The 27,157-nt window shown below is 44.8% G+C and overlaps 1 protein-coding gene across 2 annotated transcripts in view; it reads right to left on the reverse strand.

Moving 5' to 3' along the window:
* The window catches only part of CD5L (CD5 molecule like), a 237,494-nt gene that overhangs the window by 38,788 nt on the left and 171,549 nt on the right, over positions 1-27,157 (reverse strand). The window contains exon 4 of one of the 2 annotated variants that reach the window (XM_069200525.1): positions 6,422-6,736. The exons of the other annotated variant lie outside the window; for it this stretch is intronic. Within the exon in view, the coding sequence (XP_069056626.1) occupies positions 6,422-6,736 (315 nt within the window). The remainder of the gene's footprint in view (positions 1-6,421; positions 6,737-27,157) is intronic. 2 annotated transcript variants of the gene reach the window in all.

Here is a 27,157-nt window from a genome sequence, read left to right on the forward strand (position 1 = left end):
CCAGGTCTGTTCCCGCACTTCCACCAGCCTTTGCATGGCGGAGAAACCCCCATGCAAGGGTTGGTGGTAATGTGGTGTGTTGTGCCCTCTTGATGCCTCTGCACAGCCCATGCACCTGGCATGGGCAGTGCAGGGGGTTCCATGCCCTGCCCCTTTGCCCTTTCCACTGCCTGATTTGCAGAACTAAGTGCAGCATGTCCTGTCACACCCAAAGCACCCCAAGACTGGCACTGACTCAATTTGATCCATCAACAATGTTGTGCTAAGTGCCCCACAGAGCTACCATGGGTAGACAGATTTCCACCCGCCACCCCAACATGTGACTAATCATGCACTGGCAGTCTTACCAACACCAGACTTAGCCATGCACCATCCCCCATCCATCAATGTGTAAGTATACACCATTATGTTCACAGTCATACCCCATGTGTTTTATGTGTGTGTTTATTTCCCCATTTCCCATATGTCTCACATGGTTGTGTCAGAGTAGTTGTGGACTCAGCCTGTAACTGTTATGACCTATCTGTGGTACATATTTTCTGTAGTGGCACATCTCTGTTCAGCATAAAGATGTGTGGTTCCACACTACACCAGTTTAGTTGGTCTGGCTGGTGGCATGTTTCCAGTTATACAGGACGACCCTGCTATTCCCCCAGAGCCTGTTCAGATTACTATTACCTGCACCCAGGGGGCTTCCTCAGTGAATGATGGACTGGTGGCTGCCTTATGTGGATGTGTTGTCAATGTGTGGGGTGGTGGTGCTACCGACCCATGTCTATGACAGTTGCAATGAATTCTGTGCTGCAAGATGGAGCAAACGTGTTTGGGCAAGAAAACAAGGCAGTTACAAGGTGTTACTGCAAGGGACACCACCATGGCGTGACCGCAGGTATGGCATTGACTGACTACCTAGTCTCTGAAGTCTTGGTCTTGTTGGTTGGGTTAATATGACTATATGCAATGGAAGCTGTGATTACACAACCAGCGGCACAGCCATTATACATGCCATCCATCCCATTTGCTGCATATGTACATGTAGGTATTTAGGCCTGGTGATTGACATATGTCCAGGTTGTGTATGTGTTATGGCACATGGCACTACCAAGGCGTAGGTACATGTATAGCTTACGTCAGCATGGTGCAACTTGCTTAATGTACAATGTGTCCCTCTTCGCTCCTTTGACATGCATTGTGCGAGTCCTATGGACATCCCCCTTCTAGCTCTTGACAATTTGACATTAATTTCCCCCATGCAACTTACCCTGCATTTGTGGTGTTTCCTGGTAGTCTGCACTGTCCTCTCCTGCGAGTCCAGTGACCAGTTCCTCTGGGATGACCGCTGCAACCACCTCTTACATCTCGTACAAGTCCTCTTTCGGTGCTGCACTACCACCTCTGGTTTGAAGTGCTGCCTTCCTGTTCCTTGTAATTTTTTCCTTTGTCCTTCGCTTACAATCATGCCAGCATTTCTTCACTCTGTTATGGTTCTTCTGACCTCTGCTACATTGTTAATCTACAATCTACTATCCGCTGCCAAATTGCCTCTCTCCTGCCAATTGGCAATTTTGTGGTGATGAAGAGTTGATGTTGGTGCTCTGTCACTTCTCTCTGCAGTATTTCATGCACCTCCGCTCTGAAACAACACTTTTTCTTTTTTCCTCTCCCTCGCCTGGGTCTTGTGTGTGTCCTCCTGGCGTGTTCCTTGTTGATTGGACTCCCCCTTGGGTCTCTCCTGGCTTTCTGGGTCCATTTTGCCTCTCCTTTGCATTGTTTTCTCCATTAGCATCTGTATTTGATGCTAATGCAGGTACAAACTGTGCATTTCCAGTTTGTGACATGTTTACGTGTCGTAAAAGAGGTTAGAGTAATTTTTCCAGTGTTAATATCATTTTGCCTTATGACAAGGCACAATTGTTAACGTTAAATTTTTGACTCTAACCTATTTTTAGTGCCACCCAGAGTCATAGTATAAATATGAAGCCCAGGTGCCGTTAAAAAATGGCGTTAGTCAGCGCTAAACTTTGTGACGCAAAACTACGTTAGCGTAGTTTTGCGTCAAAAAGCATAAATCTGGGCCACAGCATGCTGACGTCATTACAATGAAAGTGAAAGTGAAATGAGCCAATTGGCATTGGTGTGAGAGGGTGTATCTGGGGGTGAGAGTGGCTATGAGAGTGTGTGTCTAGGTGTGAGAGTGCTCACATCAGTGTTTTAGTGGGTGCGTCAGTGTGTGCAGGACTGTGAGTGGGTGTGTGAGAGTCTGAGTGGGTCTGTGAGTGGGTGCTTAGCTGTCTGAGTGGGTCTGTAAGTAGGTGCATAACTGTCTGAGTGGGTCTGTGAGTGGGTGCGTGAGAGTCTGATTGGGGCTATGAGTGGGTACACAAGGGTCTGAGTGAATCTTTGAGCAGGTGCATGAGTGTCTGATTGGGTCTGTGAGTGGGTGCGTAAGAGTCTGACTGGGTGTGTGAGTGGGAGATAAAGAGCAAGAAAGAGAGAGAGAAAGTGAGAGGGAGAGAGCTAGAGATTTCTTAAGGCTTTACTGTATGATATACGTATAATGAGATATTTCTGTACAATTTGTAAATAAAATAATGTATTTGTGATTTAAAAACACTAAGATCATCTTTCAGTATGAGCCTTAAACATTTAAATAAAAAAATATAAAGGAGGGAAATGACCAGGTACACACCTGGATTTAAACTGTCGACGTTTTTAGAACCTTCACACTTGAGTTTTTACTGTTTTTCTTCTTATTTTGTTGTAGCCCTTTATGGGCTGTCTGGGACTGTGGGAGGATCCTCAAGGCCTTCCCTGTGGTCCTAGGACATTTTTGTTTTCATTATCTGCCCTTAACGGGCTATCTGGGACAGCAGCGGAAGGATCAAGGCATCCCCTGTGGTCCCATTGCTCCAGCAAGCCACAGCTGCTTTAAGTCAAAGCTGCAGCGAAGCCACAGCAAACATCTGTGTCCCAGGAGCTGGCCCTGGGGGGTGGCGGTCCCCAGGGCCATCAGTGGCTCCATGAGGGGAGCTGCACGACCCCCCCTCCAACAAGAATACTCCCAGGGAGGTTGTGTTACCCAGGGTCTGTGGGTCCAAAATGGACCCCATCACTTTTTTATTATAGCCCCAGGTAGTTGGTGATCCCTGGGGCTATAGTGGGGCCATGCAACCCCCAGCACAGAATATCGTAAATGTCATGGGGAGGTGGTGACCCCCGGGTTTGCGCGGCCCTCACACAGAATATCATAAATGGCTTGGGAGGTGGTGATCCCTGGGGCAGTGTGGGGGCACACGGCCCCCCCATACTGAACATTTACAAAGCCCCAGGGAGACAGTTGTCCCCAGGGCTTTGGGTGAGGCCAAAGGCCTCCCTATGCCAGTTATTAATTTAGCCCCGGGAAGGTGGTGATCCCTTGTGTGCCGGGGGTGGCACCCTTCACAAGAGATACATGCCCCAGGGTGGTGGTAGTCCCTGGGACTGCCGGCGGCAAGTGCCCCCCACATTTAGTTCAATGAATGCCCTGGGGAGGTTGCGGTCCTCAGGTCAGCGATAGAGAGGCGAGAGCCCCCCCAATTTAAATAATGCCTACAGGAATTTGCCCATCCCAGGGCTTCAAAATGACAAAGCGTGGCAGCCTGCATTTAGTTTCTTTAAAAAGAGTTAATTCAGTTCACACCCCATTACCATTCCATGGCACAAATAAAAAAAAATGCTTTTTAGCTCTGGGATTTCCTTTAAGACCCCAGCACCAGAGTTGAGGTGTCTGGGTGTCTGTAACCTGGCACCTTTTGTATTCTTTATTCTTTTTTCATCCCAACATGTCTTTGTTGAAGTGTTGTCAGCCGATCAGATCTGTGACTGGGGGTGAATGTTTGATTTGTTCTGCATTCTGTCCATCATCTGTTGATTTTGCATTTGTCGCCCCAAGTGGGAAGGGTATGCCCAGACGTGGGTCCTGTGCTTGCTATGCCACCAGATTCAAGCTAGCCTGGCTGATGAAGGGTGATACCCTGAAACCGGTCCCAGGATGCTTTTTTCTGGTCCAGGGAAGACCTGGCCTGGCAGTTCGGGCTGGACTGTTCCCATGGGGAATAGGGTCAAGACTGATTTGCATATGGCTGGGTCTAAACTGAAATGGTATGGCAAGAAAAAAACTGATGGATTAAACCCAGATCTGTGACTGGGGGTGAATGTTTGATTTGTTCTGCATTCCATCCATCATCTGTTGTTTTTTCATTTGTCGCCCCAAGTGGGAAGGGTATGCACAGACGTGGTTCCCGTGCTTGCTATGCCACCAGATTCAAGCTAGCCTGGCTGATGAAGGGTGATACCCTGAAACAGGTCCCAGGATGCTTGTTTCTGGTCCAGGGAAGACCTGGCCTGGCAGTTCGGGCTGGACTGTTCCCATGGGGAACAGGGTCAAGACTAATTTGCATATGGCTGGGTCTAAACTGGGATGGCATGGCAAGCAAAAAAACTGATGGATTAAACCCAGATCTGTGACTGGGGGTGAATGTTTGATTTGTTCTGCATTCCGTCCATCATCTGTTGTTTTTGCAATAGCCAATCAGATCTCAGCATGAGATCAGGAGGGGTTGCAAATCCTTTGCGTCCCTATATATAAAAATTTAAATTTCCTTTAATTTCTTCTGAGCAGCTGAGCCCAGGACCAAAAACGCAGGTGCCCCACCCCCGCAAAAACAGTTAGTTTTGTATTTGATAATTTGATGTGTCCAGATAGTGTTTTGGGGCTTTCCTTTCACGAGCACTAAGCCTAACCACACAAGTGAGGTACCATATTAATCGGGAGACTTAGGGGAACGCTGGGTGGAAATTTGTGGCTCCTCTCAGATTCCAGAACTTTGTGTCACCGAAATGTGAGGAAAAAGTGTTTTTTTGGCCACATGTTGAGGTTTGCAAAAAGATTCTTGGTAACAGAACCTGGTGGGAGCCCCACAAGCCACCCCATCTTCGATTCCCCTAGGTGTCTAGTTTTAAAAAATGTGCAGGTTTGGTAGGTTTCCCTAGGTGCTGGCGGAGCCAGAGGTCAAAATCTACAGCTAGGCACTTTGCAAAAAACACATCAGATTCCAATGTAAAAATGTGATGTGTCCATGTTGCATTTCCTGTCGCGAGCATTAGGCCTACCCAAGTGAGGTACAGTTTTTATCGGGAGACTTGGGAGAACACAGAATAGCAAAACAAGTGTTATTGCCCCTTGTCTTTCTCTACATTTTCTCGTTCCAAATATAAGACAGTGTGTAAAAAAGATGTCTATTTGAGAAATGGCCTGTAATTCACATGCTAGTATGGGCACCCCGGAATTCAGAGATGTGCAAATAACCACTGCTTCTCAATGCCTTATCTGAGGCCCATTTGAGAAATACAAAGGTTTTCTTGATACCTATTTTTCACTCTTTATATTTCAGTAAATGAATTGCTGTATACCCAGTATAGAATATAAACCCATTGCAAGGTGCAGCTCATTTATTGGCTCTGGGTACCTAGGGATCTTGATGAACCTGCAAGCCCTATATATGCCCACAACCAGAAGGGTCCAGCAGATGTAATGGTATATTGCTTTCAAAAATCTGACATTGCAGGAAAAAGTTACAGAGTAAAACATTGAGAAAAATGGCTGTTTGTTTCAGCTCGATTTCAATATTTTTTTATTTCAGCTCTTATTTTCTGTAGGAAAACATTGTAGGATCTACACAAATGACCCCTAGCTGAATATAGAATTTTGTCTACATTTCAGAAATGTTTAGCTTTCCAGGATCCAGCATTGGTTTCATGCCCATTCCTGTCACTAACTGGAATGAGGCTGAAAGCACAACAAATAGTAAAAATGGGGTATGTCCCAGTAAAATGCCAACATTGTGTTGACAAATGTGGTTTTCTGATTTAAGTCTGCCTGTTCTTGAAAGCTGGTAAGATGGTGATTTTATCACCACAAACCCTTTGTTGATGCCATTTTCAGGGGAAAAAAACACAAGCCTTCTTCGGCAGCCCTTTTTCCCATTCTTTTGAAAATAATGAACTTTTTGTTGTATTTTGGCTAATTTCATGGTCTCCTCCAGGGGAACCCACAAACTCTGGGTACCTCTAGAATCCCTATGATGTTGGAAAAAAAGGACACAAACTTGGTGTGGATAGCTTATGTGGACAGAAGTTATGAAGGCCTAAGCACGAGCTACCCCAAATAGCCAAAAAAGTGTTCAGCACTGGTGGGGGTGGGGTGGGGGTGGAGGAAGGCCCAGCAGCTAAGGGTTAATCAAACTTGACTCAGGGTCCTTCCCAATCCTGTTACTGACAATTGAGGTCACATGAAGTAACAATAAAGTTCAAATGAAATGTTATATTCCATGAGAATAAAAAGCCAACAAATATATTGGGTTAGATAGGTATACTAATTTACCCATGCATTCAATTCCGATATCCTCTCGATGTGTACAGTCGTGTACACCCAGTGCACTGGCTTTGCACTCGGCCAGAGTCGATTCCCTTCCAGTGCAGTTCACTTCGTCCAACCAGATGGGGCCAGAACCCTTTCCGAAGATGTCACACTTGTTGGCAGAGACAGGTCTTCTGCATCCTAGTTGCTTGCATGCAACCCTGGTGTCCCGCATGTCCCACCGGTCCTGGCACACAGTTCCCCATTTGTCTTTGTGTTTCACCTCAAGCCGACCACTGCAATTATTGGGGCCATTCACCACTCTGATGGCAAGAGGGTCTAGAGGGTTTCAAAGAGAAAGGACAACATTCAGACACGCACATACTCATGATACAACTCGAATACAAAAAGAAATATCCAAAGCGATGTTTTAGATGTCCGTGGGCCTACCACTACTCTATTTCCCTTAGCACTACTTTCTCTCCCTGGATGAGTTACTAAAGGGAGAACATCGAGAGTTTTCCGGACTGCATCACACACCTTTATTTATGTCATGAGCAGTGGAAAGGTTTCTGCATACTCTGGTTGTTGAACGGTGCCTTAATGCTGTAATTACTCAAATAAACAAAGGCTCTAATTGGTTATTTCCAAAACCTGTGACAATGTTTGGCCAAATCTATGCACACGCCCTGTTTATTTAAAAGTACAAACAAAAAATTGACTTATGGGTACCTTGTGATTAATGACTAACTATCGACAGTAACCTAACGAGTGACTCCCGGCCAGTTTTAAACCAGATACTGAGGGCCTGACTCACAAACAGCCTCCACTCTTCTGGCAGAGGCTCCACAGTTGTAGTTGGATCCCCGCACTTGTGATGGAATCTCAGAATGAGAAACTGCAGAGCAGAGATCCCTCCATGAGTGTGGAGATTCCACCACAACTGTGGATCCCGTGCCACATAAGATTCCTTGTGAATCTGGCCCTGAATAAGACACTATAGATCACAGAGTATTCAGACCCTTGTAGTAAGGAGATACTGGTTGAACACACATTGTGCAGCTACTAAGAGCCAGTACCGGCTGCAGTATCTTTGATATCATGCACGCTAGGACCCTTGCAGTCCTGGTTCGACTCTAAGAAAGGAGTGACTTAAACTGATAGGAGGTGCTAATCTGTGCTTATGAAAGTCCTAACGCAATGCTTTCAGAGCACAAAAGTTTGTTGAGGAATAAAGACATCTGTTACAGAGCTCCATGTGTGGCATATTCATTTGCATGCTCCTGGGCTGGGCAAGGCACTACACTGGCCAATTATGAAACCCATTGGAACAATCACTGATAAGGGCAACGAATACGAGCATATGGCAGGTGAGCTCCATTTAATATAGAATGGCCCTACACCACTGAGAGCAACTTACAAAGACAAAAGATCAAATTACATTGAATAACTGACGTTTTACAAGTTTGACTCCTATAATGTTTGTGCAGCCACCACACACGAAAAAGTGTAAGAAACATAATGCAGATAAATGTAAAATAAATTGATATAACACTATCATTCGCAATCTTCATCAGGCATACTTACCTTTAACTTTCATAACATATCATCAAAACACATGTGAGCTACATGCACACCTGATTAGGAATTTAGAGATTAAGTATTCTCTATCCAGACTTCTCTACAATATTGTCGCCCATCTACCAGTTTTTCTAGTTTCTTAAGCTCCATCCATGCCCTGCCTGGTAACTGGGCATTATTGCTTGGCTTCTGCATGTGTTTTGACAGTCGTTCTGCATTACCTACAGGCAGTTGGTAGACACCTACAGGGATCACTAACTGAGCCTCATAAAAATGTCTGCATGTGTGGATGAGGCAGAGGCCAACACCAATAACAGGGAGCTGCAACTGGAAGACAGAGAGCGATAACTCCTTGGGACGAACCAGAGACTGGTGAAACGAAGACAATATGCTAATCACTGACCATCAGTATTCATGGAAGTTATACTGAGCATCCTGCGTCCTAGTCAAACAAACAACAATGGAGACTATCATTTTGAACTTTCAGACAACTAATTAAAGAAAAGGAATTAGACACCAATAGACAATCAATTACTGAGAAGTGCTGGCCACCAATTCTGTCTAAGGGGATGACTTGAATAGAACCAACACCAACACAAGTAAGACAGGCCAACCTTCAAAGAAAGAAAACATGCGAAGCGGAAGGCTAACAATTAATAAGGTTTAATAGCTCAGACACTCACTTATGGAAGCTGCCTACAAAACTTGTTAGAGCAGAGGAGTCTACCAAAAGAACGAACTCTGGCCTTGGATGTAACGGAAACAATGCACAATATACTGTAATTCCATGTGATCCGATCCGAACACCAGCTCATGGAATAGTTGCTGAAAGAGTCAGTGTGTGAACAACTAAAAAAGTATGACCCCACTATTGTCACCATCCTAACATCATTTACGCTGCCAGTATATGTAATTGTCCTTTGCATCTTTTATAACTCCTGCTCATTCCAAACTAGTTATTTATGCTTATTACAGTTGTGTGGCATCCTTGATGCACCGTGCTTAACCCCTTTCCATTTTCGTATTTGAATGTTCTTTGTATTTAAATATTTAAAATGAGTGGGGTGTGTATTGTGTATTTGAACACCTTTGAGGCTTAATCGAGAGTTAGAGAGAACTTTACATTAAAGAAGTATGGTGTTAGAAACTGGGACCCGAATTTAAGAAAAGTGGTGCTGTATCCAATGCATCGCCACTTTTCTTGCGCCCCTTTTACCCTCCTAACACCACCATGTGTGCGACATATTTATAATACAGCACAGCATGGTGGTATAAGGAACAATAGCGTCAAAATTTTGATGCTATTGTGGCGCTTTGCTCAACTAGCATCAAAAATGTTGATGCTAGAACAAAGTGCAAGGAGGCCCATTGATTACAATGGGTGCATCCTTTTAACACCTGCTTTCAACAGACGCTAAAAATTATGCCAAAAAATTATGCAATTAAATCTTGTAGATTTCATTGCACCATTTTTGTGGGCCTCCTTGCAGCGGAACACCCCCTTTGCATACATTATGCATGGCAAATGCATGATGTAGCGCAAAGTGACACGGTGTTGCAATGCATGCAATGTGCCACTTTGTAGATATGGTGTAGTAATTTTGCAAGCCTGATGCCACGTTAGCGTAAAAAAATGACGCTAATGTGGATCTAGGCCTTCTTAAATTTGGGCTTGAGTCTTTAGTTGGAAGAGGTATGCAACTTGTCCAATTAGGGACCACAATCCTAATCAGGGAAAGTCAGATACACACTAAAAGATAACCTGTGCTCACCCTCTGGCCTCTTGGCACAGAGCAGTCAGGCTTATCTGAAGAGGCAATGTGTAAAGTATTTGTGCAGCACATACACACAGTAACACAATGAAAACACCACAAAAAGACTCTACGCAGGTTTAGAAAAATAGACATCAATTTTATGAATAAGTCAAGTCAAGAACAACAAAAGCCAAATAAGTAGAAGTTGAGATATTAATTTTAGAAGAATAAAAGGAGTTCTAGCGCTTAGAATCAAATAGTTCTTTAGGAGTTACTTGAGGTCATGCTGGACTGGGGCAAAATCAACAGTTCAAGCCAGCTGCGATGGAGCACGGGTTGGATGCAGGAGCCACGCAAGCCCTGGGAACAGAGCACCTTGAACCTAGTCACAAACACAAGATGCGGGCACAATGTGTCGGAAGATGCGTCGATAACACTCGCACAGTCGAGGGGATGCACTGATTTTTTCTACGCATTGATGCCAATGTTCTAGCTCCCAAAAATTAGCATTAAATCTGTGATGCGTTGATTCCGAAGCCGAGGCGCTGGGTTTCTCTACGCTGTCGAAGGGAAGCATCTCTCTTCCTTCAGTGATGGCGGTGATGTGGTGGTTTCAGTGCTGCATCAATGCCAATGTAGTGGGTGCCGCTTCCAGCAGGCAGGTGATGCAGTGGTCAATGTGGCAGTTCCAGAGGTACTGCTTGGGTTCTAAGTGTGATGCGCCGATTTTACTCCTACAACAGGGTTGATACGATGGTTGTTGCTTCCAACAAGCAGGAGATGCGTTGATTTCAGAGGTGCAAGTATCTGGGTCACACTTCCAGTGAACCAGGCACTGGAGCAGGGGTAGAGACTTTGATATCAATGTGACTCTGGCAACAGGAGGCAAGCCAGCAAGCCATTGGAGATCCGTTTTGGGTTCAAGGTTTGGGGGTGCAAGGTTTGGGGTGCAAGGTAGAGTCCAGCTCTCCCTTACTACCAACATAATACAGCCAAACAACCACAAGCACTGCCACAGCAGTCATGCAGCCACAGACAACGGTAGCCACCTGCAGGCCGGTAGAGACCATGATTCCTCTGGACAGATTACAAAGTTGCATACTGTCACTCACCTTCAAGAAGCCATACTGTCCGTAGCCACCATGGAACCAGAACTACACATCCTCCCGCTGTGTCTGCTCATCCAACGACTCCAGAACCAGTGACGATGACAGCAACCATGAGTACACACACACTTACTTGTGACTGTTGTAAATCTTAAAAGAACCTATACACACACAACATAACAATCAGGAACAGGTGTGGAGGGCGACACTCCCATTTAACTCCATAACGACACGCACATGTACACACAGCCACATGCACATCCGTACTTAAACAGTACACACCCTGCGGCTATCACACACACACATCTAAAACACACACCAATCCCCAGATACACTGCCCCGGCACAGTCGCACACAACACCACCAAACAACACTAATACACCACAATTGCTACATCATCAAAACATTGTCAAGGACATACAGTAGACCATATCCATTGACAAATCATACAAACACACACAACTACACATCCAAAAAAGGCAGCACACTACAGACCCCGCAAACACACTACACAGAGTACCTGACATACCATTCTCCACAGAGACAGACAAATGCACACACACAAACCATGACAGCCAATAGTAAAACTGCCCTAAGGAAAGAAATGCAGGACAAAGATATGAGGTAGAAACCAACAACAGGTTGGTCTTGATATATATTAAAATATCATAAAAAATATATGTTTCCAAGGCCAGAGGCCAGTCCAACAATAATGTGTGCAACATATACTCAAAGCTCATGCTTGTGCCCCCACCTAGACTCCTTACTGCCATGTAACCTCCACAGGTAGGGGCATCAAGGGGGCAGACAGGCACCTCAGGGATTGGGGAGGTCTAAAGGGACGGTTGGGTTTAGGATTGGGAGGGGGACCTTTGGGTTCAGATTTGGAAGGGGGTGCTTAGGTCGAGGCTTTGGAGAGGCATGGCTACTTTTGGGAGGATTTACTTCTTTTTCAGGAGGAGGGGCATGGGTAACAGCGGGGGCAGGGGAGGTCTGAGAGGTGGAAGGACTGGACTTGGGAGGGGGCACAGACCATTTTGGGGTATCACGGGGTAGGAGAGGAGTAGGAAAAAGGGACAACTCTGAGAGGAAATCTTTCTTTGACATACAGGCACAGTCATGGAAAAAGGGTTTGGGTGTGGAGGGAGAGGGAATGGTTGTAAGAGGCGCAGTTGTGGATGTCTTGGGTGCATGTGGGTGCGAGCTATGCTTGTGGGTGGTGGGTGACTGTTGGCTGGGTAAGTGTGGGTGTTTATGTGTCTTGGAAGGAGGGGGATGGAGGTGCTGGGAGATGCCGTGGTGGATGGGTGACTGTGTGTTGGAGTGGTGACTGCAGGTATGGTGATGTGCTGCATGTAGTCGTGTGTGTGGTTGTGCTGTCTGTGGTTGTGGTGACTGGGGTAGATGTGTGAGGGTCTGCTCTCATGATGTCTGTGGGTAAGATAGGTGTAGTGGCTAGATCCATGGGTGTTGGTGTGGCGTCTGCAGGTGGGTCTGTGATGTTGTGGTTGGTGGGGGTATCAGGGCAGGTAGTGACTGTTGAAGTTTCTGCAGGTCAATGTTGCTTGTGTGCATGCCAATGGTATGTCCTGTGGTGCTTGTGTTTCTCTGAGCTACACTTGGATGTTGAGGGGGATGCATGCTTGTCTGTCTGTGCACTTTGGGTAGGTTGGGGAAGAGGAGTTTGGGATTGGTAAGAGGAAGGTGTATGGGGGCGGAAGACAAAGGGTGACTGGCTGCCATCAGTGTGGAGGCCAGAGCCTGAAAAGATCTCTGTAGGCCAGCCATTGTACCGTCAATGCCCTCCAGCAACGCACTCGAGTTTCAAGTCCCTTGATGACATTCCCGATGGTTGACTGACCCACAGAGATTGACCTCAGGAGGTCAATAGCCTCCTCACTGAGGGCAGCAGGACTGGGAGTGGCAGAGGTGCATGAGGCAAAGGAGACAACCACCCTCTTGGGTGAGTGGGCACGGACAACTAGGTGGGGAGCTACAGGGAGGGTGTGGGTGGTGGACAGAAATGGTGCCCTGGGTAGTCCCAGATGGGTCTGCCACTGCCAGGGAGTGGCCACCAAAGGAGGATTCCGAGGATGGTGATGTCGATCCTGCCTCCCCTGTGGTACTCCCCTCACCCTCTAGGCCACTGGGTCACTCGCTGTCGCTGGTTTCAGCACTCCGGGTCCCATGGCCGGCAGCATCCCCACTCGCCTGTGCCTACCAATGCTGATGCACACAGAGAGAGCAGGAGGGAAAGAGATGGTCATCACATCCTTCACATACACACATCACAACATGTACAACTTGAAGTATACATCTCCTGACAGGGAAGTTGCAATTTAAAACCCTCAGATGCCACATCATGTCCAATTATGATGATTCAATCTACCCCATTTGTCAATTAGCCAATGAAATCATAAGCCAAGTATTTGAACACCACTATACCATTCCATCACTTCACCTGTAACTTAAAGGCAGCATGGTCATCATGGCCTAGCCAAAGCACATATTTCATCACCTTACAGCACATCACTGTCCTTTGAATTATCAGTCAAAGGTAATGCAGTTGACAGATAATTCCATAGCATGCCTACTCAGACTACACACCAGGCTAGTCCATCACCAAATGTCATGTTCCATGCAAGGAATGACATTTCTCATAACATACAAGACAGCACCTAGTCTTCAACTCACATACCTAGCTGATCCTTGTGCACATACCTGACACATTGGCTACATACAGCAACTACTACACGGCCCCTCTGCTATACTGAGACAGCATGTATCAAACTAGCAGAGTAAAGTACATAGATGCAGTCAGTACTTACCCACTTGTGGCTGCTGTGCTGCCCTCAAAAGCCTATCCACCTCATGGTAGGCCACTGCCAAAATGTGGGCCATTAGAGGGAATCAGGTTCCGACAGGCACCCCTCCCTCTTATGACATATCACATATCACACATTGCTATGACATTGGACTCACCTGCTCCTTTGGTGCACCACATAACTGTCCATACAGGGCTAGGATCTTCTCAACTAGCCTGTCTAGCTCTTCTAGGTTGAAGGCTGGGGCCTTATCACCTGCAGGACGTGGCATGGTAGCTTCCAGAAGCAGTATACAGCAGCTCAGGTAGTGGAGGTCTTGCTGACAGCAGTGTCAGGAGACAACTGAGAAAAACTGCAGAAGATGGTGGTCACTGCTGCCATGTACATGAATGTTACTGCTGGTGGACATCGCCATTGGTCCTAAGCCGCCAAAGGCAGCAATGTCTTCCAATGGCAAGTTACACCACTGTTGTGTCCGCCTACCGCCATGACAACTTCCGCCAGCAGACTTAGGTTACTTCCAACAGTTCAGTACAGTAGGTCAGATGCATGCCGTTTTGAGCTCATGTCATGTATGGTGCTGTTTCCAAATCTGCATCATATACTTCACCCCCTTTAGTGCTGTACATCTGTGTGTACTGCCCTCCAGTTTGGGTGACATATTGTGCATATGTGCATGTAAGCTGTTCTGTGTGAAGACGTGGTGATAGCTCTGTACAGCTACTCAGATTTTACTATTTGTTGGAATGTAACAAATAGATCCTGATATCTGCGCAATATATGTATAAATGCTATATCTTTCACACATTGACAGTTACAGTAGTTACAAAAATATTTCCCCATTGTACTGTTTGGCTATGTGCAGCAAGGAGGGTCGAAAGGGCTACATAGCTCCGTGTGTCACATGTAGTAGCTGTCCTTGAAAGCTGTGAGAAATGTAAATAGCTGCATTAGATGTATGAATTCTGCATTTCTCATACAATGTTGACATTTTTAACCTAGTTATCCTGCCATGAGGAGAGTAACACAACCACCAGTACACCGACCACTGGTAGACCTGCACACCACATAGGAAAGGCATGTCATACAGACATATCGTCTGAATCATCCTACCATCATGGATCTATGTGATCAGTTGGATCCAGATCTGATCCCCGCCATTCGCAATCCCTATAGCGTGCCTCCCAAGTTTTGTCAGTGCTACAGTTCTTGGCCACATGGTCCTTCCAGAATACAGTGGCTCTTACAGCAAGGATGTGTCAGCCAATGTTCAGTCTAGTTTTGAGGGATGTACAGTGTGCATTGTTGAAACACCTGGACAGCTACATCAGATTTCTCCACAGAGCAGATTTTGCCTATGTGAATGCAGACTTTTATGAGCTGGGACACATTCAACATATGGTAGGAGGCATTGATGGCACCCATGTAGCCTTGGCCACTGCCAGTGCAAATGAACAGTTCTCTAGGAACAGGAAGAACTACCACTCAATCAATGTTCAGGTAGAGTGTTTAGTAGACCAGTACATCTCACAAGTCACAGCCAAGTATCCCGGATTTGTGCATGATTTTTCATCATGAGAAACAGCAATGTCCAGGTGCTAATGATATGACTCTACACAGAGAGGGCCTGGCTGGTTGGTAAGTTAACATGGAACTGTGTATTTGGTCGGGTGGAGAGGGTGAAGCCTCATGCTTCTGGCAGGAAGAGTGAGTTCTTTAAAAGTTGCTTTAAAGTTGCAAAAATGTTTCTGTAGGTGAACAGTGCCGCTGTTCTCGGGAGTTTCTTGGTCCTTTGGTTCAGGGCAGTCCTTTGAGGCTTCAGAGGTCACTGGTCCCTGTTGGATGCATCGCTGTGCAGGTTCTTTGAGTTTGGAGACAGGCCGGTAGGGCTCGGGCCACGTCAGTTGTCGTCTCTGTCGTCTCTGCAGGTCTTTCAGGTCAGCAGTCCTTCTTCTTTGTGTAGGTTGCAGGAATCTGATTTCCTGGGTTCTGGGTTGCCCCTAAATACAAGATTTAGGGGTGTTTTAAGTCAGGAGGGCAGTAGCCAATGGCTACTGTCCTGGAGGGTGGCTATACCTTCTTTGTACCTCCTCCCTGAGGGGAGGGAGGCACATCCCTAATCCTATTGGGGGAATCCTCCAATCTTCAAGATGGAGAATTTCTAAAGGCAGGGGTCACCTCAGCTCAGGGCATCTTAGGGACAGTCCTGACTGGTGGGTGACTCCTCCCTGTATTTCTCATTATCCTCTCCTACCTTGCAGCCAAAGTGGGGGCAGTGGCCGGAGGGGCGGGCATCTCCACTAGCTGGGATGCCCTGGGGTGCTGTAACAAAAGGCATGAGCCTTTGAGGCTACCCGCCAGGTGTTACAGTTCCTGCAGGGGGAGGTGAGAAGCACCTCCACCCAGTACAGGCTTTGTTCCTGGCCACAGAGTGACAAAGGCACTCTCCCCATGTAGCCAGAAACTCGTCTGGTTGTGGCAGGCTGGCAGAAACTGGTCAGCCTAGCACTAGGATTTGGACTGGCATTCAGGGGGCATCTCTAAGATGCCCTGTGGGTGCATTTTACAATAAAGTCCACATTGGCATCTGTGTGCATTTATTGTGCTGAGAAGTTTGATACCAAACTTTCCAGATTAAAACTCCCAGACCATATACTCTTTATGGCTACCCTGCACTTACAATGTCTAAGATTTGGCTTAGACACTGTAGGGACATAGTGCTCATGCACATATGCCCTCACCTGTGGTATAGTGCACCCTGCCTTAGGGCTGTAAGGCCTGCTAGAGGAGTGACTTACCTATGCCACAGGCAGTGTGAGGTGGGCATGGCACTCTGAGAGGAGTGACATGTCGACTTCATTATTTTCTCCCCATCAGCACACATAAGCTGTGAGGCAGTGTGCATGAGCTAAGTGAGGGGTCCCCAGGGTGGCATAAGACATTCTGCAGCCCTTAGAGACCTTCCCTGGCATCAGGGCCCTTGGTACCAGGGGTACCATTTAAAAGGGACTTATCTGTGTGCCAGGGCTGTGCCAATTGTGGGAACAAAGGTACAGTTTAGCGAAAGAACACTGGTGCTGGGGCCTGGTTAGCAGGCTTAAGGAATACTGTGTCAGAACCAGCCGGGAACTGATGTGAGAGGTATACGTGACAGATATCTGGTAATATAGGTTTAGTGTAAGTGGGGTGTAAGGTTAATGGTTTAACCGTCATAAAACTGGGATGGTAAATGGTTTCTCCTCTTCTTTCACCTGTGGGGTGGGGAGGAAGTCAAATGGTGTATCATGTGTCTGGAGGGGTGTCTGGCACATGTGTTGAGGTTGGATTATAGCCTACCACTTCACTATAGTTGGAGTAAATTGTGATCGCCATTGTACATAGCTTTCATATTTTTCAGACTTTGCAGTCCAAGGTGCATGTCACTGTAGACTTACATAGCTAAGTGACTAACTAGCAGGTATGAGATCATGCAGAGGAGCTATCTGCTAGCTCCGGCTATGTAGTTAGTTTACCATGAACCTGACTGCTGTAGCATGTCTATGCATTTTATAACAGCATTGCACATGTTCTGATGGTACTCCCTGTCATGCTGTATGCGTTGACTGCATTATTGACTATACATTTGTATTGACCTGGATTACCACCTGTTTAATCTCTCTCTTGTGACATATCTGTTGATAAGAGTTTCCTGCTGAAGGTGTCTCCATTTGATATCCATTACAATGGGGTTCATTACAACCTCGGCGGTCTTTTTACAAGACCGCTGAGGGACCGCCGTGCGGAAGACCGCCAGTAGTGGCGGTTTGCCACTCGGCGTATTATGACTGTTGGTTGCTCTCCGTTCTTTTTCCGACGGAGAGCCGCCAACAGCCATACTGGTGGGTGGCGGGGAAGTGGAGGTTGCTCCACTTCCACCGCCACGCCAACAGGAAACCACCCAGCGAATCACGTCCTGTGATTCGGTGCGGATGTGTTCTGTTGGCGGAGCAGCCCCCATGGCTCCCGTCCCCTCCCGGAGGATCGACGGAACAGGTAAGTTGATCATCCGTTAGGGGAGGGGGGTGGGGGGGTGTTGTGTGTTGTGTGGGTGCATGGGGGTGTGCATCTGTGTATGTAGAGGGGGTGTGTGAGTGTGTGTATGATTGCAGGGGTGTTGCGTGTTTTGGGAATGAGTGCGTGTATGTCTGTATGGATGTCTGTATGGATGTGTGCATGTATGTCTGTATATGGGTGTGCGTGTCTGACTGAGTGTGTGGATGTAGGCATGTATGTCGGTGTGTGTGCGTGTGTGTGTTGGTGGTGCCTGCATGCGTGTCGGGTGTGTGTGAGTTCTGTGACGTTGGGGGTGGGCCTTGCCACCTTTGGGGGGTGGTGTGGGGGAGGGAGTCGGGGTGGGGGTGGGAGAGACCCCTATCAGTGCCAGGGAAGGAATTCCCTGGCACTGATAGTGCTTACCGCCATGGATTTCATGGCGGTTCCAACCGCTGGAAATCCACGGCAGTAAGCCGGGTCCAAATACCGCCGGCGGTATAGTGACGGCCGCCGGGCTGGAGACCCAGGTCTCCAGCCCGGCGGGCGGAACGGAGAACCGGCGGATGACCATGGCGGTTACCGCCATAGTCACAATTCCACAAGGTAAGACCGCCAGCCTGTTGGCGGTCTTACCACCGGTTCTCCGCCTTCCGCCAGGGTCGTAATGACCACCAATGTCTGTTCCAAACTGGGGCGGATTACCACAAACAAATAGGCATGCATTACTATTCTGAATGGATCATAAAGGACACATACACAGTACCTCTGGTTAAGTGTGTTTTATTGTGCATATAAAGAGTAAAGTGTAAACATTATACTGACAAATATGTACGTAACAGTGCTGGGTGAAGTCATTGTGAATGATTCCATCAGGGTAACTGCTACACCAGTTAGTAACACAAGCCCAGTGTCCTTGTGACCATGGGAAAATGGAGTTAGTTTTCGGAACAGTCAACAGTGTGTATCCGTGACGCACAAGGGGGACTAATCAGAAGAGTTTCAATTCCTGGCAGTGGGTTTGGTCTTGGCATCTGTCCTTGTTGGGTGTCCGGGTGGACGTCCATGTTTGCCCGGGGGTGTTCTTTAGCTGCGGAGGGAGGGGTGTCTGAGGCATGAGGTAACCGTGGCAGGGCCTCCATTCCACTAGCCGCCACTGATGTTGAAGAGACAGAAGATACATTGCTATTGGAAGTTGCCTGATGTTGTGTGGAGAAACTAATCAGGGTAGTATTGATGTCCCTCAGCAACCCTGCAATGGTAGACATGCGGGCATTTTGTGCATGCCACTGCTGCATAACTTCCTGGTGGTGGTCCTTCTGCACCCTTTGATTGTCCCCCAACATTGTGATGATTTGACCCATCCTGTCTTGAGAACTTTGGTATGCTCCCAAGACGTGGAAGATGGATTCCTGGTCAGTGGTGTTCCTTTGTGGTCTCATCCTCTGGCCCACAGTATCCTTTCTATGCCCCCTACAATCACATGCTTGTGCTCCCAGTGGTAGCAGATTCACCATTGTCTGAGGTCACAACAGGAGACTCAGCTACCTGTACTGGGGGGCACAGGATGTGAGACACTGCCCTTGGGACACAGGTTTCTGGCCAATGGTTGCTTGTGATGTTGATGCAACAGGTTTGGTAGGAGTTGCTGTGGGCACAGTGAGGCTGAGAGTCGTTGACTGACCAGGTGTCCCGGATGGGCCAGCTTGTTTGCCAGTGTCCAGATATCCAAATCAGTTGTCCTTACTGGGGCCCTCATACTGAGGTGGACTGACAGTCTCAGGTATCCTCTCTATGGTGGCAATGACAAAGTTACCTGTGGAGGGAGTGAGACACAGAGTTGAGTTCATGATGTGTTCCATAATTTGTATGAGATGCAGACAGTGGCCTGACATGATTTCCTGCAATGATATTGACAGCTGCTGCACAGCATGACTTAGTTTCACATACAACTCTGTGACTAGATTTAAATGCTCCATGTTTTGATTTGTTATACTAGGATGGTATATATTGCACTGCAGATGGGATATGTTTATTTCAATTTCAACATTACTGTTCACCTCTGTTACCTGGTGATTAAACGGGTTGCTAGTTGTCACACTTCAGAGCTGCACAATGGACAATATGTAGGCATGAATATGTAGGGAATTTGTCTTGTATGTAGATGTTGTGCATGTGTGTTTGACTCAGCCTTCTTCCTTTCCAAACCAGGGCAGTCTATTTTTGGTTTTGGAAATTCTATATGTGGCCCATATGAATCGTCACTCAGCTGTAGCTGTGTTCTGCTTTGGTTGCTATTGGGAGTGTGCCAATGCATTGCTGTCATTGCCATGTACTGGTCATCACTGGAACAATCTAGATGGTATCATTTGTAATTGAGTTGTACATGCATTACATATGATGTGTTGTGTACGTTCCTGATTTTCACAATGATGAGTTAGTGCATTCTGGGAGACATAGTGATATCATTGGCCTGTAGTTCATGTGCCATTTCCAAGGGTTGTGAGGGCAGTTGGAATCAGTGGAGAGGCGGCATGCCAGAGAGAGATGTTAGGGGGTATTAGGTGATTTGGTGAGAGGTGTAGTGGCTTAAATAGTGGAATTGGTTGGGATTGGGTGGTGTGGGAGCATGCTGGAAAACACAATTGTGTGACATTAACATTGTGGGTAGTTACTATACTCCAGTCCCCCTGGTATGCCTGAGAGGCCCTTGGGGTGCAGTATGTCCAAGACCTTCTCCTCCCATGATGTAAAGGTAGGGGGAGGAAGTGGGGTCTCACCGCCAGTCTTCTGTATGGCTATCTGGTGCCTGGGTGCCATGGAACACACCTTCCCCCCTAGGTGGTTCCACCTCTTCCTGATTTCCTCCCTTATGCGAGTATGACTGCATACAGAATTGACCCTGTCGACTATCCTTTACCACAACTTAATTTTCCTGGCAATAGATGTTTGTTAGACTTGAGCACCGAACAGATGTGGCTCAGCCCTGACAATTTCATTCATCATGCTCCTCAACTTGTCATCTGTGAAACGTAGGTGTTTTTGTGGAGACATGGTTGTGGTTGTGTAGACGGTGTGTGGGGGTATTGTGAGAGTAAGGTTGCAGTGTTGGGTAATTGGTGTGGTGGGGGTGCTGAGCTGTGAGTTGGAGACGGCTGTAACGGATTGTGTGTGCTAGTGATATGTGTATTGTGATAATTGTGCTTATGCAGGGTGTGTGCTGTGTGATATGTGTATGTGTGCCTATGTTGTACAAGTACAACATCTTTTTTACATTTCTCGAGGTATGTATATGGCATTTTGGATGCAAAGGATTGTGGGTTGTATAGGAGTGTGTTATATGGTGCTGTGAGTAGGTGTGTCTGGTGTGTGGATGTGTGTCAGGTGTGGGGTATTCAAACTTTCCAATGTGGTGATGTGTTCTCACAGAAGCAAGTCGTGGCTGCTGTGTTTCGGACTGCCAATCTTTTCCCACCATGAAAGAAGCGCTGTGGTGATTTGTGTATCATAATTTGGTGGGTGGAATTGTGTCGGGCTGTCGGTGGTGGTGGTAGAACTGCCTCTTTTCTGTCCTCCAGTGTCCTGGCAGGTTAGGGAATCTGGCGGTTTTTGGCAGCCTTCACATTGTGACTCTTAATAAGGTGGTCGGGTTACTGCCAACATGGCGGTCTTTTGGCAGCTGCCACTGCAGCAGTCTTCCCAAAAGACCGCCAAAGTCATAATGAGCCCCATTTTATTAATAGGTCGGTGATCAAATAATTGATTTATAGTTGGGCCCAATTCAACCAACCTCATGAATATTATTGATGTAGGTCGCAAACTACAACCAACTAGGAATCGCAGCCATCACAGGGATGGTGGCCTGAAGAGTTCTGCAGACCACCATGTCTGAGATTGCTTTCAAATCAAAATTTATTTTAAAGAAATCCTATGTTCCGTTAGGGAAAGTGGATGTGTTAAGAAAAAATTAAAATTGTAAGTTCCATTTTTTAAGAGCAGGTAGTTGTCCATGGCAAAACCGCCTATTCTTGAAAACTGTTTTTGTCAACATTCACAAAGGAGAAGGTATCCCTCTGGGACCCTGAAATAATCTAGGCTGAGGCAGTGTGATGAAAAGTTGAATGATTTATTCTTGGTCTTGACCGGGAGGGAGACACCGCAATCGCTGCTGCCTCCTCCGCGCTCCGTCTTTCCTCTGTCCTGATTCTGTTCCACGCGCCCACACGCTGGGAAACACCATCGCACGGCGCGCGGAACAGAATCACAGGATTCTACACACCCCCCTTCCCTCAAATAAAATAACAACCACATAATAATACATGAAAACTTTAACATAACATGAATAGCTATATGATACATAAATGTAATACTTATATATATACTAACTAATTGTGCCGAATAAAATATTGATAATACAACAAAGTTTATCCTAAGCAAAAGCACCTTGCGAACGTTACTGTTCGGCATAGTCATCAAACCTCTTAGGCCTTCTCAACACCGACTTGTCCCTCACCTTCACACCTTCATGCTCATTCTTATTCAATGGAGATTCATTCACTGGGGGTTCACCGGTACTGGTATCATCACTTACATTGTTTCCTGATTTGTTTCCCTTGTTCAACAATTTCTCCTGACTAAACCATACATGCACCTTTATAACCTTCCCACGACTCCACACATTTCCATCACTCAGCAACACGGCATACTTGTACACTTTTCTCACCTCCAAAGGCTCTGAAAAGGTAGACTCCCCTTTAGCTGTCCATGCGCCCTTCACTACTCGCACCCAATCACCAACTTTGTAATCACCCGGTATTTCACTCATAATAAACTTCCTATTTTCCACACCTTTTGACAACAATGCCCTCGGTTTTCTACCTCTCGTGACCTCGAAAGGTGACTTTCCTGCACACCATGGGGAGTAGTGCGATATGCCCAAACTAGGTCCTTCACTGCTTTCCGCCAATTTACACCATTATAGATCGCTAATTGCAACCCCTCTTTCAGCGTCCTGTTCCACCTCTCCACCAAACCATTACTCTGTGGATAATAAACAGATGCTCTGATGTGCTTTATGTCAAATTTGCATAAAAACTCTTTCATAACACTAGATACAAATTGCACACCATTGTCAGAAACTATTGTCTCAGGGATTCCTTCTGAATCAAATAAGTCCGTCAAGAATTCCACAACACACCCAGTATCTATGTTTTCTACCATTTTCATGACTGGCCACCTGGAAAAATAGTCCACGACCAATAAAAGCATATTTCGGCACACTTCCCAAAATATTAAACAACCTTTTGAGACTTGTCGCTCCATGCACACAACACACACTCCCTCACATGATGTTCCACATCCCTATCCAGGCCTGGCAACCAGTACTCCGATCTGACCCGCCTTTTTGATGCGCTCATTCCGAGATGGCCCTCATGAGCCAATTTCAATACTTGTTCCCACAAGACTGAAGGAACCACCAACAACTCACCCCTGAACACCACTCCATTCATCATACACAACTCTACACCAACTTGACGGAAATACTCTGCATCGCAAGAAGCACCACCTTTATTTGGCCACCCTTGTCGGCAATAACCCATCACTTCTTGCAACACGACATCATTTTGAACAACAGACACCCATTCTTCATGTGAGATTCTGCCTCCTGTCACACATCCTACATCCACACCTACAGAGGCTATGAGTTCATCAAGTTCAAGTTCATCCTTTCCACCCAGAACTGAACGCACCGGAAGCCTAGACAGACAATCAGCCAACACATTTTTTTTCCAGGAAAATACACCAAATCATAATTGTACTCCAACATTCTGGCCACCCGACGAGCTATTCTAGGTGTGGCCCTACGCGCCCCCTTAGTAAAAAATACTTCTACTAATGGACGATGATCAGTACGAATCACAAATTTTAAACCCCAAACATACTTCCGGAAATGGTCAACACCCCACCAACATGCCAATGCCTCGATGGTGGAGTAGTTCATTTCTGATGAACTCAACGGTCTGGAAGCATATGCAATTGTCACTTCTTTTCCCCCTCCTCTCATTAATACCACTCCCAGCCCCATGGAACTGGCATCTGTATTGATAATGACCTCATCCTTGGTGTCAAATGGCTTAAGAGCTGGAGCTGAGGCAATTTGTTTCTTCAACAAACACAATTCCCTCTGACAATCCTTGCTCTATACAAATTGCTCCCAAAAAGTCCAGTTCCAACTCCTTGAAAAAATAAATTGTTGCCAGGATATACAATGTCTTGGGTTGAAAAGCAGTCAAATCAATATTGTCTCCAGTTGCTTAGCAACAACCTGGGCTCTCAAACCTTCAAAGACAGTTACTAAGGTTGCTAGACAAATACAGCCCGACAATTCTTGCTGTTGAAAAACAATTTCAGGAAATGCTTCCCATTGTTGCTAAGCAACACTGTAACTCAATAATCCTTGTTGCTGCCTTGTTTTGAGACGGAGTTAATTTCCATAAGGAACCCAGAAGTCAACCAGCCCCTCCTCAGAATCACGTCTTGAAAATGACCCTTCAGGGACTCTGCCTTCAAGAAATCAATCACCGTTGTCTTGCCGCTGTCTCTCCTCCCAGTCTGCACTGCACTACACCTCGTCGCCAGTGAAATAATCTTGGCTGAGGCAGTGTGATGAAAAGTTGAATGATTTATTCTTGGTCTTGACCGGGAGGGAGACACCCCAACCGCCGCTGCCTCCTCCGCGCTCCGTCTTTCCTCTGTCCTGATTCTGTTCCACGTGCCCACACGCTGGGAAACACCATCAGACGGCGCGCAGAACAGAATCACAGGATTCTACAGACCCCTTCCCATTTGACCCCTTCCCATTTGTGAATGGTTTACCAGCTCCTTTGAGGAGGCAGTGAAAGATTAATGTTTTATGACTGGAATTTGTGCACAAAACAATAATGCAAACATTAATGCATACCAATCTGATTCAGTATTTGGAAAGGATAATCTAAATATGCCCCTTCCAAATACAAATTGGTATTTGCTTGCAATCTTAAACTGTGATTCATTAACGTGTTACAGAATCACAATTTATTCTTATACATTTAAAAGGCTTTTTTGTTATTGCAAAGGGTCTAATTCTGATACTCAGACCCTTTTTGTGACCACAAAAAGGTTTCCTACATCTGGCACCTAAATTAAAAGTTCAGAGGAAATAATGTTAAAACAATGTACTCATTTAAATGAGTTAAAATATAAATAAGTGTAAATTAGTGTTAAATAATATAAAATAGTACATATTTATTTCTGAAACACCTAGACCAAGCAGCAGGCCAGTACATTAAATAGAATTAAATCAGAGGATGCTAAGAAAATACCAGTGATCAAGGCCTTGTTGTCCAAAGCATTATGAGATGCAGTCGGAATAGACCACTCTTTCACTGCAACCAGTCCTGAGTGTGTCTTTACTTGAAATCCTTTGATTTAATTCTAGTATATATCTATTATATAACTATGAAAGACTTTGCTAACCTATTGTGAATGAAAAAAAAATGTAACAATGCATTTTCTTAAAAAATAATTAAATCAATGTTTATTAAAACTATACATTACTTTAATAATAAGTAATGCAGTGATTAGTAATTGAAATTATAGAATAAGTATACTAATTTAATTTGGTATATTTTCATTAATTAACATTTAAATTAAACATTTAAAATGATAGTGCATTTATTTTTTGTAACTTTTTTAATTTTTCCCTTTACCCTGCATTCTGAAGTATAGGAAAAAATTAAAAAAGTTTATTTGACTCGGGAAAAGGTATTAAAACTATTTCTATGTTAAATATTAATGCCAATTCATTGTATGTACTTACTTCAAATAAAGAACAAAAACAAACCTACAGCACTATTACATGAATTTTGCATTAAAAATGTAACTATTGGAAATATATTTATCAACAAATCTATTTTTCCGAAGTATAAATTGAAAAATGAATCTCCATCCAAAAGAAAAAAAATAATTTAATGAAAGTGATGTAATTAATTATCATTAACGCAATAATTTTTTAATACACGTTGTTTTTACAATATGTCTGTAACTAAAAATAGGTTATTGAAATATTTTATAATGAAATAATATGTATATTTTATTTTTAAATATCTGTTTATAATTTTAACTATTGTAAATAATGTAATTTATTTTAACATTATTGCCTATAGGCCGTTGTTTTAAGTTCATTTAAAATGATAGTGCATTTTTTTTTTGTTACTTTTTTAATATTTCCCTTTACCTTGCGTTCTGAAGTATAGGAAAAAATAAAAAAAGTTTATTTGACTCGAGAAAAGGTATTAAAACTATTTCTATGTTAAATATTAATGTAAATTCATTTTATGTACTTACTTTAAATAAAGAACAAAAACAAACCTACAGCACTATTACATGAATTTTGCATTAAAAATGTAACTATTGGAAATGTATTAAACAACAAATCTATTTTTCCGAAGTAGAAATTGAAAAATGAATCCCCATCCAAAAGAAATTTTTTTTTTTAATGAAAGTGATGTAAATAATTATCATTAACGCAATTATTTTTTAATACACGTTATTTTTACAATATTTCTGTAACTAAAAATAGGTTATTGAAATATTTTATAATGAAATAATATGTATTTTTTATTTTTAAATATCTGTTTATAATGTTAACTATTGTAAATAATGTAATTTATTTTAACATTATTGCCTATGGGTTGTTGTTTTTAAGTTCCTACCTCCATTATTTTCAACTTACACTCTGCGTCTGTGAATAATGAAAAATAGTACACTTAGTCAAGAGTGTAAGATAGATTTGTGAATCAGGCCCCAGGAGTTCAATTCATCAAAGGTATTTTGAAGTATTAAAGTAGTGCTCCAGTAGTACTGCTACATGCACAACAAAAAGAAATGTGTAAACCTACAGCCAAGTTCTCCACCTCTAACTCTTCTAACCTTTCTAAACGGAGATCTCTGTCTGTAAAGGCAGAGACCTTCGCACTCATAAGTATACAATTTAGTCCTAATGGGGAGGGTCATAGAGATTGGTGGAAAATGTGAATTAATAACTGTGAAATCGGTGGAGGGTAGTGAAATTAAAGGCGGAGTTTAAGGTGGGGCATGTTGATACAAAACACACTTCTACATAAGAAAAACTGAATAGCTAGTCAAAAGATACAGTTTTAATTTTACTACAACCGTAATGGTGTTCAAGCATGCATAAAAGTACTCCAGCATAGCCTTAATGTGAGTAAGGTGCCACACATGGCCATCCCCTGGTGATGCAACACAGCCCTGTAGAAAACAATTGAGGTAGCCGCAACACTTATAGCTCATATGAAATAATGTACAATAAGTCAAATGAATTCTACATTTAAAATATACACTTATATTTTGAAGTTGAAAAATTTCAGTGTATCCAAATGTATATTCTATTTTTTAAAATTTAAC

The sequence above is a fragment of the Pleurodeles waltl genome, chromosome 7 (assembly GCF_031143425.1).
Source record: "Pleurodeles waltl isolate 20211129_DDA chromosome 7, aPleWal1.hap1.20221129, whole genome shotgun sequence".
NCBI classification, from domain to species: Eukaryota; Metazoa; Chordata; class Amphibia; order Caudata; family Salamandridae; genus Pleurodeles; species Pleurodeles waltl.